At 45.6% G+C, this 14,255-nt stretch overlaps 1 protein-coding gene across 1 annotated transcript in view; it reads left to right on the forward strand.

The window, feature by feature from the left end:
• The window catches only part of LOC144818171 (baculoviral IAP repeat-containing protein 1-like), an 863,533-nt gene that overhangs the window by 772,029 nt on the left and 77,249 nt on the right, over positions 1-14,255 (forward strand). Inside the window, exon 12 of the mRNA XM_078675293.1 lies at positions 13,631-13,792. Coding sequence (XP_078531419.1) covers positions 13,631-13,792 — 162 coding nt within the window. The remainder of the gene's footprint in view (positions 1-13,630; positions 13,793-14,255) is intronic.

The raw sequence follows: 14,255 nt of genomic DNA on the forward strand, positions 1-14,255 counted from the left end.
GCACATGGCAATAAATTCATCAGTGCCTACAGACAGTAAGTGTACATTAATAATCACTCACATGAACTAGCATTAACTGTCATTAAGTGCCTACAGACAGTAAGTGTACATTAATAATCACTCACATGAACTAGCATTAACTGTCCCATTCACTAATGGTATTTAATGGCCAACTCAATAACCCAATTTAATGTCTCATCACAGTAACCAGAATGAATACCTCACCTTTTAAAGGCCTCACAATGTAACTAGCGTTATAGGCACACAGTGTAACTAGCTGCAATGGTCTCACACAGTAAGTAGCATTTATAATCTCTCTCAGTAAAGAGAATTAAAGCCAACATCAATGCCCCCACACAGTAAATATGTTTTAATGGCTCCCCACAGTAACATGAACTATTGATCTCACATAGTAATGAGCACACGCCTCCAAGCTTTCTTGGCTCCACAAAATGCACCCGCACAGCAAGCAGCGTTCACACGTATCAGATCTGTTTATGGCCCCATCACAGAATTCAGTATTAAAAGGCCATGTGGGCTCTGGGCGCCACGAGATGCTGCGGGGGCTCGCCGCAGGCTAACAGTGGTCTTGTCATAAGACGTTGTGTGGCTGCACCGCATGTGGGTGTTCTGTGCTAGGTGATGCGCTATTACTACATTAATCTATCTCCCTGACTGTTTTCCTATATCCTCGTTTCCACCCTCTCAACAATGTGTTTCGCATTTCCTTTTCCAGTTGTATGTACAGTGCTTGGAGGCCCAAAGGGCTAGGTTGACGCTATATAACTACCACAAATAAATAACAAATACATATATCACTGGCAAAGGTCCTGTTGTTTAAGTCGATAACTTGAATCCTTGCTACAGCTGTGATGCTATTGAAGCAATTTGAATCATTTTTAGAAAACGAACAACCGTGCAGGTGTTACTTTTCTTGCTATGGCGGCGACGAAACGTCTTCTGTAAAGTTGCCATGCTTGCAGCCATAGGCATTTGTGGTGCAGTCTCCAGATGCGTATTGTGGATACCGAGGCACGTAAGGTGGCAAGAAGGCAAAGTGAGTTGAACACTCGATGATGACACATGAGGGAGTCTGCAAGTCATGAGTTTGAATCCCTGCCAGCCGATGTGGTCTGCTGTCCTTGCTGGGTCGTTGAGTTTGGTGTGAATAAATTTGGCTCTGGCGAGACAAGTTCCCTACAGTGCTTAAACACACCAGTAGTGAGGTGTGGGGAACAACCTACAATGAGTAATATTACCTGTTGCAACACGCAAATGCAATTGGTGCAGTGCCATCTCCTAGAGCCCCCAAATGCCCGAAGGATGTTTGTGCGCGTGACTACCCCAAACGAGGAAGTGCACCTGCTCCACATGATCCATGGACAGTTGCGCACCTGTCAGACCTCTTCAAGGGTTCCAGTGATTCCACCATGGCGCACCTGCTTCAAGTGATCCAGGGACAGTTACTCACCTGTCATACCTCGACAATGTACTGGCGAAGCATGTTTCACCCACACCAGCTCCCAACTGTAACGGGGGCGGAAGGAGCACCACTTTCGGCTGTAATATGGACCGGGAGACTCAGACAGGATACACTAGCCTTAAAAAACACGTGTCTGGCAGGAACACGCGTGCCTCAGCTTCAAGGTGCATTGTGGGCCATTGTGCACTGATTCCAATGTCCAAAGGCACTGCAACTCGCATGTACCTGCCCAAACTCCTCAAGTCTAGTCCTGCCCCCCTTCCACTGCCCCTGAGAGCAGGCAGCATGTCCATGTCAGTCCTCAGCCTGATTCCTGCAATGGCGGGCACTTAGCGCATCTCAGGGTAGAACAAACGTTTAAAGGCCCCCCCTGCTATGTACAGGGAGGGGCCCCGCTCCGGATTTACTCCGGAGCGCTCAGGCCTGAGTACTGTGCTGAGGGGGCCCCCGCACTGCCGCAGGTGTGGGGGCCTGTGTTATGCCCCTGTGACATGTCACTCGCTGATTTTGGCACTGTAATGTTATTGTACATAACTCTGGCTTTGTCCTACTGTAGTCAATTCCCTAACCCCCTTCCATGTATTTTGCCTTTGCTTTTCCTGTACACAACGTGTTTATCCCTGTAAAGTGCTCTGATACCCTAACGGGTCATGTTCACACTATTTAAAACCTCAAATAAATAAATATAATGAAATAAATAAACATTGAAAATGCTTCAATTCTGAAATGACGAGATTGTCAAAAAACTCTTACGAGTCTGTTTGAAGTTACATCAAAGGCAGTGAAGGGTGCTACTGCTACACAGCTAAGATTCTTTTTTTACCCTTAGGGTGAAAGCAAAAATGGAGAGGCCGGTAGGGACCCCTCTCGGCACCTGCCTTTTAGAACTGCCGGTTCTGAGCACCGGCAGGACAAGGACCACTGAAAGCCCTCTGCTCAGCCTTCACTTGACCTGAATAAAGATGGCCTCCATTTTGTAGATGAAGCCACATGTTTTATATATGTTTGAACTTCGACCTCCTCCACAGGATTATAGGCTCCAGTAAAAGGCTTAGCACTGTAACCAAGAAGTCAACAGGGCAGAACAAGAAAGACTCACGCCTGAGGCTAGGTTGTGTAATGTTTTCGGTTTGCAAGAGCATTAACACAATAGATCTCATTGGGCTTGCCAGTTCAAATCTGGGTGCTCTGTAGATCTATAGGAATGACTAAGAAGCCTGTGACTGATCGCAAGCATTTAAGCTACCCTGTCCTGCCTCCCAGGCTTATACGGAATGTAGTGGAGTTCAATGGGATGTTGAGGTGGGGCGCAGAGCTTGGTATAGGTGGCATTGAGTAGTTAGAGTAGAAATCCTGTCTTCTCTCATGGCTTCTACATGAGTGTCAGTTAGGGATAGGAGAGGGAAAGCAAGGCACTGACCCTGCTAGCCAGGTCTTGGGTCATGAAGGCAGCGCAGAAACATGCAGCAAACGGGGCACCAAGTCCCTGTTCCCCTTCTGTAGTTTCCACTCATGAACTTCCCCCAGCCCTTTTCATTGTTGCATGACGAACAACCGCTCGGCCACCAATAGGAGGCAGATGATGGGCTAAGTTTGGACAAGAGATCATGTCAACCCTGTGATGTTAACATGAAGCACAATGTGCTTGATGGCACTTCTGCTACTTTGACCTACCGGCAAATCATCACGTAGGGCTCTAGGGTGATACGATCTATAGTGTAGGAGCGAATTTTTGTCGGTGGGTTTTGGTGCACATTGGTCACCAACTTGTTGTTCTCAGCTCGGATATCAAGATCTAAATAAGTTACTGTGGATCTGCTAATCATCCACGTGAACCTCAGACATTAGTCTAGATTGATAAGCCACTCTAGGAACTCATTCAGTCTGGTTTCCGAGCCTGTCCAAATGCAAAGCACATCATCAATGTACCTCTTCCAGAGGACAATGTTCCTCTGGAAGAGAATGGTGTCATGATTGATGTAATGTGCCTCAAACTGGCCAGACTAGGAGCAAATGTAGCCCCCATCGAGGTACCAGAGACTTGTAAGTACATCTGGTCCTTAAAAGCAAAAAAGTTTTGAGTCAGGGCAATTTCTATGCACTGCAAGACAAACGTTTGTGGTGTGTCATAGAACCACTCGCATTCCCCCAGGGCGCACGCTGCTGCCATCAACGTCGCTTTGTATCACCCTAGAGCCCTTCGTGACAATTTGCTGTGATTACCCTAGGAAAGTGATCAAACAGTCAAGAAAACAAGCGCTTAACACTCCACACTCTGCCCTGTTAGAAAAGACACCAAAGAGCAGCAGAGAATGCATTACAGTGGTCACCACCTTTGGGCAACTGTCTACTAAAATCAGACAGATTATTAGAAGACATTGACTACGAAAAGCATGAAAATGCCTCAACCTCGCTTTGCTTTTAAGCGATCAGCCAATCTTCATGATCGCTTAGTTCACACACGGCCCAAACAGGAATCACGAGAGACCAACGTGCCACAGGAACACTTACCATGTGGAAGTTGCTCGGTGTGTGAGTTAACTGCACCGGCGAAAAGTGTCACCTTAGCTGGGAATAAAACCTGGTTCCTGAATAAGTTCAGCAACTGTAATACTACTAATGTGATCTAAAGACTTACGTGTCCTTGTGACCTACATTACATTGGTCTCACGACATGTAAAGTCAAAATCAGGATACAAGAGTACCTGAGTACTTTGCGCACAGGGAAACTTACAACTAAACTGGTGCAGCATTTTCAGGCACTAAAACATACCCCGAGAGACATCCGTTGGGTAGTACTCGAGAAGGTAATGGGTGACCATTACAACATCGAAAGCAGACTGAGCACAAGAGAAGCACGTTAGATTTACCAGGAGGGGGTGGACCAACTAGGGCTCAATGACCTGATTGAATGGGGCAAAGTTAATGTTTAGCAGAGTATTCCAGAGACATCCTACTCTCTTGCCTTTGTCCACTATATGTATAGGCACAAGGGGTTTCAGTTACTGGCATGGAAGAGACTACTGTGATTGTGAGACTGACGGTGGCAGTATACGTGAGAGCCAGTGAGACAGTGACCAAGCACATACACATGCACGAGGGTACAGGTATGCCCGCAATGGGCTTCATCCCGGTAATTGACTATGGCAACTCGTGGTTTTTTAATGACAATACTAGATGTAGAGAATAGGCGCCAACTGATGATGTTGCGTTGGTTTCTACTTGTGTCTTCCGCAGGAACACTAACAAATACAAAATAATTGGTGCAGGGTGGAGTGACAGACCCAGGCCCTGAAGAAATTGCCAGGAGTTAACTTTGGGCAATGAAACATGTTGGATTTTAATGAGCAGACACACAGCACTGAATAAAGGTCCATTAGCCAGTGTGGTCTAGCTCGGTTTTAATCAGGACAGGCGGAGCTAAGATCCAGGCTCCGTAGTCCTTAATGTGGGTTAGATCCTGCGGCACATCGGATTTTCACTAATGTACAGGCACGTTTTGACATCCTAGCACCAGTGTTCATTTCTTCTTTTTTTCCTTTTGCACTTTCACAAATTTTGTTTGGGACCGGTAGTTGCTGAGGATGAGAACCTGAAGTGGCAGGCGAGTATCATCCTGCTCACCCCCATGGTGTTACTCCCGTGAGGCTCCACCATCCCTTTTCACACATTTTCCTTTCCCTTCTTTATTTATTTATTTATTTATTTTATAGCATTTATAAGGCGCGCAGCTACCCACCAAGGGTTTCCCGGCGCCAGAAACGCAAAACACTCAAGAATCACTGGGGAGAGAACAGACCAAGCAATTATTTATTAAAAAGCCACGTTTTTATGTTCTTTCTAAAGTTCACATAACTTTCCTCCTTGCGAATGTACAAGGGCAGTGTGTTCCACAGCGTTGGCCCCAGGTAGGAGAAAGATCTCCCGCCCATTCTGGCTCTTTTAAACCTAGGTACTGCAAAGTTTGCCGCTGTACCTGAACGCAAGTTACGGTTTGGAAGGTAGGGCTTAGCAAGGGCCTGAAGATATTTGGGGGCAGTGCCAGCTTTGATTTTAAATAAGTAGCTCAAGGCTTTGAAATGAATACGGTTCTCGACCTTAAGCCAATGCAGATCCCTGAGATGTTGGGTGATCCTAGCAGATCTGGGGATTTTACAAAGTAATCTAGCCGCGGCGTTCTGCACAAGTTGCAGACGCTTTATCACTGCCTTATTAGAGCCCAGATATAAGATGTTACCGTAATCAAGCCGAGATGTCACTAAGGCATTGACCACGGTCTTCTGGGTAGTAGGCGGCAGCATCCAGATGATTTTTCTTAACCATTTGATAATGGTGAAGCATATACCTGCCACTTTGTTTGCTTGCTGGGACATGGATAAACAGTCATCAATGGTGACCCCAAGGTTTCTAACCTGCGAGGCTGGAGATGGAAGTTTACCCAATGATGGTGGCCAATGGGAATCATTCCAAAGATCTTTGTTATTTCCTAACAGGAGTACCTCCGTTTTATCTCCATTAAGTTTAAGTTGGTTATCTGACATCCAGCAAAAAATTTCTTGGAGGCCTACTTTTAATGCAGATGGAGAGGACATGTCAGATTTGGAGAGTGAGAATAGGACTTGTGAGTCATCTGCATAGGTCATTAAACTTAAGCCGACATTTTCTACAAGATTGGCCAGTGGACGTAGGTATAAGTTAAAAAGCAGAGGGCTCAAAATAGATCCCTGTGGTACTCCGTGAGGAGAATGGAATACCTCAGAGCAGGTTTCCGAGGAGGAGATCTGGAAAGTACAGAGGGAGAGGTATGATCTAATCCATTCCAGAGCTTTGCCTTCGACACCATACTCCCCCAGCCTGTCCAGCAGTATAGAGTGAGAGATGGTGTCGAAAGCCGCACTGAGATCTAACAAGACCAGTGCTACTGTTTGGCCGTCGTCCATAAGCTCCCTGATCCTTTCTGTGACCCCGAGCAGGGCTGTCTCAGTAGAAAAACCACTCCTAAACCCCGATTGAGACGAGTGTAGGAGATTATTGTTTTCTACATAAGTTGAGAGTGCTTTGTGGATATGCCTCTCTAGGATCTTGGAAAAGGCGGGTAGCAATGAAATTGGGCGATAGTTGGCCAATATCATTGGGTCTGCGCCTGGTTTCTTAAGTAGGGGGCTGACCATCGCATGTTTCCATAGGGCAGGAACTATAGCTTGCTCTATGGATACGTTCAGTATTTCTGCTATGGGAGTTAATGCAGCATCCTCTAATTTGTTTAAAATACTGACAGGAATAGGGTCACGTGGGGAACCCGATTTGATTGATTTTAGTAATTCCTTCAGTATGTCTAATTTAATAGGAGGCCAGGCTTCAAGATGGCAGTTTACTCTAGGGGCTAGGGTGGTATTTCCTTGCTTGTCTGTTAACTTGTTAGCATTTTTAATATTAGAGACGATGTTCTCGATCTTATTCGTAAAGAAAGAGGCCAAATCCTGGCATTGCTGGGTGTTGAGAGGGGTAGGTTCTGCTCTAGCGTTCTCCCCAGCTAACTCTTTTACCGTGTTGAAGAGAGTCTGGGATTTGTTTACGGCCATGTTAATTGTATCAGTGACATAGCAAGCTTTAGCTTTCATGCAAGCTCAATGGTAACAATTTCTGGCCTTTCGGTAAACTTCTTTTTGGTAAAGGTCGTAATTTTTTCGCCACTGTCTCTCTAGGTTTTTACAGCTAGATTTTTCTTTCTTCAAGGCTTCTGTGAACCAGGGAGCAGGAGGGCGATGGACTTTCCCTTTGCAACGGGCTAGGGGCAGACAAGTATCAACGACACCAGTTAGCCACTTTTGTGTTAGCTCTGCAATGCTATCCATATCTCCATCCAGATTAGGATGATTTTCCTTCAAAGCATTGTTCAGGTCCTCCACATTTAGGAATTTCCAGTTTCTTCTAAATGATTCTGTAGGAGTCGAAATTGGACCTTTTTTAGGCTCTAGCAAGATGGCAAAACTTAGAAGAAAATGGTCTGACCAGAGAACAGGCGTGGTGTCAAGCCATGAAAGTTCTTTCATATTTGATATTATTGGGTCCAGCAAGTGTCCGGCTTTGTGAGTTGGACCGCTATTTCGTAGTGTCATGTCCAACACCATGAGGTCATCTATTAGATTTTTGCAGGTCTTACTTTGGGCGTCATCTAGATGGAGATTCAAATCTCCCAGTACAGTGTAATTTTGGGCTTTTAGATGTTGGGGTAGGATAAAATTTGCCAAGTCATCTGACCAAGATGTATTTTTTACTGGTGGTCGGTAGATTAATAGTCCGGAAAAGGTGAAATTTGGACTAAGGGAAATTTTGAAAGACGCTGCCTCGCAGTTTGGAATAGCTGCAGGTTCAAAAGTGCACACATACTCTCTGCTGTAGATAATGGCAATACCCCCTCCTATATGTCCTACCCTATCTCTCCTAGCTATAGCATAGCTCGGGGGGAGGGCGGTTGCAACATCGGGGCCCGATCCATCGTGGAGCCACGTCTCAGTTAGAAATATAGCGATGGGCTTTCTGTCAGTCAGTAGGTGAAAAATATCTAATTTATGCTGGGGCAGTGAACGGCAGTTTATCAGAAAGAATAAATGTTCTTTTGAACAGACTTTTTGTTGATAGGATTTGAAAACAGTCCCCTGTGGGGTATCAGGATAAGGCTGATAGTTATTCAGGGTAAGGGTACACTCTGGGCATGTTTGTGCACCAGCTAGTAGAGGATTCAAAGTTATACAGGTGTCAAGGCTAGAGGGGCGTAACGCCCTAAGTTGGTTACCTGTTAGCATATCTTTACTGTGAGGTGGGTAGAGGATCGTGCCCTATGTCCCGGCCTGGCCCGGACGGGCACAGACGGGCTGACTCTGGCTAGACTCCGGCGATGACGAGGCGCGTCCGCTCAAAACGCGTCCGCTATCGCGGAGTAGGGCTGTTTCCTTTTATCCCTCACACTAGAGCGCTCTCGCTGCTCTGTCCCGCCCCAAGATGGCCGCCACAGATTCCCTGAAGCTCGGTGCCTTGCCCTGATTCGGCAGGCATCGAGCGTGTGAATGCTACAGTGAGTGCAGGTAGCAGGCAAGTGTGCAAAATAACAATGTTTTCTATTTTTAATAAAATGCGCTAGGTCAACACAATTACACAAACTATTTTAAAAAACGTTCGCTTCAATAAAAATCGGCAATTCTATTCTCCTCGAGTAGGTGTCTCAGCAGTCAAATGACACACTGCCCGAGTGCTCGCTAGGTCGAAAAACTCTGTTAGAGGGCTCCTTTTATCCCTCACACTAGAGCGCTCTCGCTGCTCTGTCCCGCCCCAAGATGGCCGCCACAGATTCCCTGAAGCTCGGTGCCTTGCCCTGATTCGGCAGGCATCGAGCGTGTGAATGCTACAGTGAGTGCAGGTAGCAGGCAAGTGTGCAAAATAACAATGTTTTCTATTTTTAATAAAATGCGCTAGGTCAACACAATTACACAAACTATTTTAAAAAACGTTCGCTTCAATAAAAATCGGCAATTCTATTCTCCTCGAGTAGGTGTCTCAGCAGTCAAATGACACACTGCCCGAGTGCTCGCTAGGTCGAAAAACTCTGTTAGAGGGCTCCTTTTATCCCTCACACTAGAGCGCTCTCGCTGCTCTGTCCCGCCCCAAGATGGCCGCCACAGATTCCCTGAAGCTCGGTGCCTTGCCCTGATTCGGCAGGCATCGAGCGTGTGAATGCTACAGTGAGTGCAGGTAGCAGGCAAGTGTGCAAAATAACAATGTTTTCTATTTTTAATAAAATGCGCTAGGTCAACACAATTACACAAACTATTTTAAAAAACGTTCGCTTCAATAAAAATCGGCAATTCTATTCTCCTCGAGTAGGTGTCTCAGCAGTCAAATGACACACTGCCCGAGTGCTCGCTAGGTCGAAAAACTCTGTTAGAGGGCTCCTTTTATCCCTCACACTAGAGCGCTCTCGCTGCTCTGTCCCGCCCCAAGATGGCCGCCACAGATTCCCTGAAGCTCGGTGCCTTGCCCTGATTCGGCAGGCATCGAGCGTGTGAATGCTACAGTGAGTGCAGGTAGCAGGCAAGTGTGCAAAATAACAATGTTTTCTATTTTTAATAAAATGCGCTAGGTCAACACAATTACACAAACTATTTTAAAAAACGTTCGCTTCAATAAAAATCGGCAATTCTATTCTCCTCGAGTAGGTGTCTCAGCAGTCAAATGACACACTGCCCGAGTGCTCGCTAGGTCGAAAAACTCTGTTAGAGGGCTCCTTTTATCCCTCACACTAGAGCGCTCTCGCTGCTCTGTCCCGCCCCAAGATGGCCGCCACAGATTCCCTGAAGCTCGGTGCCTTGCCCTGATTCGGCAGGCATCGAGCGTGTGAATGCTACAGTGAGTGCAGGTAGCAGGCAAGTGTGCAAAATAACAATGTTTTCTATTTTTAATAAAATGCGCTAGGTCAACACAATTACACAAACTATTTTAAAAAACGTTCGCTTCAATAAAAATCGGCAATTCTATTCTCCTCGAGTAGGTGTCTCAGCAGTCAAATGACACACTGCCCGAGTGCTCGCTAGGTCGAAAAACTCTGTTAGAGGGCTCCTTTTATCCCTCACACTAGAGCGCTCTCGCTGCTCTGTCCCGCCCCAAGATGGCCGCCACAGATTCCCTGAAGCTCGGTGCCTTGCCCTGATTCGGCAGGCATCGAGCGTGTGAATGCTACAGTGAGTGCAGGTAGCAGGCAAGTGTGCAAAATAACAATGTTTTCTATTTTTAATAAAATGCGCTAGGTCAACACAATTACACAAACTATTTTAAAAAACGTTCGCTTCAATAAAAATCGGCAATTCTATTCTCCTCGAGTAGGTGTCTCAGCAGTCAAATGACACACTGCCCGAGTGCTCGCTAGGTCCTTTCCTTCTTTCTCACCTGAAATACTCTCTTCACACGAGGGGAGTGATTGATGGGGGATGACATTGTTCGAACACAACGCAACAGTCTAATTTTAAATCATTCAAAAGAGGTGACCAAGATCCGTAAGGCATAGACGGTATAACTCTAACGCAGTCCCGACAGACATTATAATAGTTGGGTGGGAGATCTGAGGAGGAAAGTCACTGTGTGAACAGGTCCGTTGTTGTATATGAGATTATGAGTGGGGGATGACCTGTTCTCTACCCCTTTGTGTATTAGGATACAAGGTTACACAGCAAGACCACCAACACAAACCAGGAGGAGGAATCGCTATAACATTCATGAAATCCATCAACTGCACCACGACCATGAAGAACGCTACACCTACATTTTAAACTTTGGATCTGAGCAATGTACACCCTGTCTGAATCCCTCGCCTACTGACCATCAGGACCAGGAACTACCTTCCCTGACAGCATTGCCAACTTCGTCACTCCCCTCACAGTCTTTTTGCATCAATCGCCTCACTACATAAACTGTAGCTTACTGTTTCTCCATACACTGGTCTTAGAATCGTATAGAGTTGGGATGAGTGCTCTACAGTGCAGTGTAGAAGTATACAGCATAGTATGGTGACGTACACTGGCATAGAGTGTAGTAGAGTATTGTACAGTGCAGTTTTATAGATTATAGTAGAGTGTTGTACAGTGAAGCGTCATACATTGAAGAGTCGTACACTGGAATACAGTGGACTTAACTGTCGTATAGTGTAGTCGAGTGGAGTGGCATAGCATAGTGTGGAGTATAGTGTCATATAGTGGAGTGGTTCTCGTATAGTAGACTGCCGTGTGGTGTAAAACAATATAGTGGTGTAGCATACAGTGGAGTAAAGTGTTATAGAGTGGCGTGACATCTTGTGCAGTGGAGCGGTATGCTTTGTTGTAGAGTGTGTCAAACTTTTGTAAACTGGAGTATAGTGTAGTGGCATAACGTGGAGTACTGTGCCGGCAAATCCCAGTGTTTTTTCTGGTTCTATTTGCGTGTCTTTTCTCCCCTCAATCTTTCTAGCATTTGTGTCCTGATTATATTTTCCTGAGTTTCCTGGTTGCAAAAGGTCACTTCTTTCTTGCTCGTTGTTATTTATTGGGTTTGCTTGGTATTGATTAGTATTTTTCTTCTTAGCGTTTGTGTTCACAATGACATTATCAATATCAATATCAGATGACGTCCATATGTTCCATATGTTCCACTCCACTGTATGCCGCTCTACTCAAAGGCACTCTACGGCACTACACTTGATCACCCTATATACCACTTCACTGTAGCACACTGTCCCATACTCTGGTCTACTCTACCTCACCCCACTGTTCAACACAGTACTCCACTTTCAGCGCCTCTGCCCAGATCCCCGTATCTGGTAACAATATACTTTCAGGTATGTTTTTCCCCCTTGGGAGTCCGATAGTCATGATTCTGGTGGAGATATTGTGTTGTTTGTTGTAGTTTCTACATTCGTGTCGGCGCCAGCGGGATTTTAACAATGCAGAGTGAAAGGACGAGCTCTCTCAATAATCTCTCAGTAATCTTCGAGGTGCTTGTTTTGTACGGTGCTGAGTCCACTAAATCCTTAGATAGTCATTCCATTCAGTTTAGTCTTGACTTTTGACTTTTGTATTTTCAGGCGAAGTTTAGGAGAGCGACGCGCTATTTTGTGTAGCGGTGCATCGGAGCTCGCGACCGAGCGTCTCAGCCGGCCGCCGTCTTCCTCCTCTCAGAGCTTCAACTACCGAGTTTGTTTTCTTTGTGGGGATAATGTTTTTCCCACATGGAGAACACCTTTCCACTACATTACATTTGAAGGTGATCCATTTTTCTTCCCATCATGAAAAAAGTATTTACGGCTACCCTTAGGTGGAATAAAAATATGATCCTTTCCGGGCTGCAGAGTGATGTGAGCAGTTGCTCACATACTTGTTTGTGGGCGTTCATAAACTTCCAAGGTACCCCACACTTTGGAACGCCCATTTTTCCACCCCTGGAGTGGAATTAGTGATGCAGAGTGCTCCTCATGTGTTGGAGATCTCCTCACATGTAAATGGGCTCACTCTGGCAGTAACCCCTTTACGAACTACTGGCAGGTGTAATTCTGGTATACCTGGTGGTAAACGTATCTCAAAATCAGTGGTGGCTTTTAATGAATGCTACTCAGGGGAGGGGGGCAGAGGGCTGGGGGTAGGGTGGATTAGAAAACAAAATTAATTTACCTGCTGCCGCCTCTCTTCCGTCCTTCTTATGTCGACGAAGCAGGAAGCAGGAAGCACACAGGCTTCCAAACTCCCCTAGCCAATCACAATGCTGCTGTTACCAGCACAACAGCAGCATCGTGATTGGTCTGAGCACCCTGGTTTGCCGCTCAGACAGGGAGTGGGAGCATGGGCGTGTTCTCCACCCAGGCTGTGCTATGTAGACGGGTGGAGAACATGCTAAGTGCGCATGACTGTTTGACTGGCCCAATATGGCCAGCCAAACCATCATTCGCACTTAGAAAGTGCCCACCACTGCACCTCCTGCTGGCTAAGACGCCAGCCAAGCCCCGCCCCACCTCGCATCTAAAATGCAACAGAACTGAGCCAGTGCAGAAAAATAACATGATAATCATGTCATGTTTTTATCTTTTTATTTTTCGTCTTTGCAGTGCTCAGAGAGAAGTGCGGCAACGCTCCTCTGCTTTAGGGGAGGAGCCGCCGCTGCTCAAAAGCATTATGTATTGCTTCTTGACATGGACGCCGCCACATCAGGTTGTAACTTTGAATGAATGTAGCATTGATCACTCCATTAGCACTGAGTGTTCCTTTTATATCCTAATTATGTCCCCTGGTAAAAATCCTTATTTAATGTGTGTTATTATTTCATTTGTAGAGTTTGTTAATGGGTGGAGAAGGCTGAGGGTACAGTTAAAGCAAGTTTGGGATGATTGATGGTAGAAAGCCAACATGACGTTTGATCTCCGAATTGCCACAGAAGTGGCTGGCCCTGAAAACCGAAGGAAAATTCAGAATGTATGCAGTTTGACATATAAATACTGACCAAACTACCCCCTAAAAGACCGTTTGGACTTTGCAGTAAGGGCAAGGCACTTCGTTCTACTGTTGACAGATTCATTGCAATATGAATTAATCAGCTGTTCAACTGACATGTTTTTCACTGTGTTCCCTTTCCTAGTTGAATGCATCAAGGCCTCCAAGGATCTGACTGTATTTCATCTGAAATGTGCTGGGTTTCCACTGTTTGAATCTTTGGTGAGTGCAATCTCATCTTGCAAGAAACTGACAGAGCTCAGGCTGATTGGAGGATGTGGGCCAGACTGCCAACTAGCTTCGCTGGGTAAGAATCATAAGCATCGATATGTAGTCACTGCATTTCAGATTCATACAAATATTTATTGGAAACGAGAAAGCACTAAGACTTAGAAAAGATTGTACTAATATAATTGATTTGATTGGTAGATGGACCTGCACACTGAAAAGAAACCTCAAACAACTGGGGGAGCAAGGGGGCTTAATAAATATGTGGTATCTCAACATACCTGGAGAGAAAAAGCCCTGCTCCTACTGGGCCAAAGACTCTGGACCTTTGGCGTAGTTAGGAATTAATCAGACGCTGCAATGTCAACAAATTAGGTTATTCATCACAGTTAAACGATCGATGGTAGGACTCAGTGAGGAGGTTTGATGTAAGTTTAAAGGGCTTCATTCTGTTCTTTGAGTCATAAACTATTAGGCATCACTTATTACTCAATACAATACAGAACATTTAGCATATAGTGCATTCCTTCTAAGTAATTCCC

Source organism: Lissotriton helveticus, chromosome 2_1, assembly GCF_964261635.1.
Source record: "Lissotriton helveticus chromosome 2_1, aLisHel1.1, whole genome shotgun sequence".
Lineage (NCBI taxonomy): Eukaryota > Metazoa > Chordata > Amphibia > Caudata > Salamandridae > Lissotriton > Lissotriton helveticus.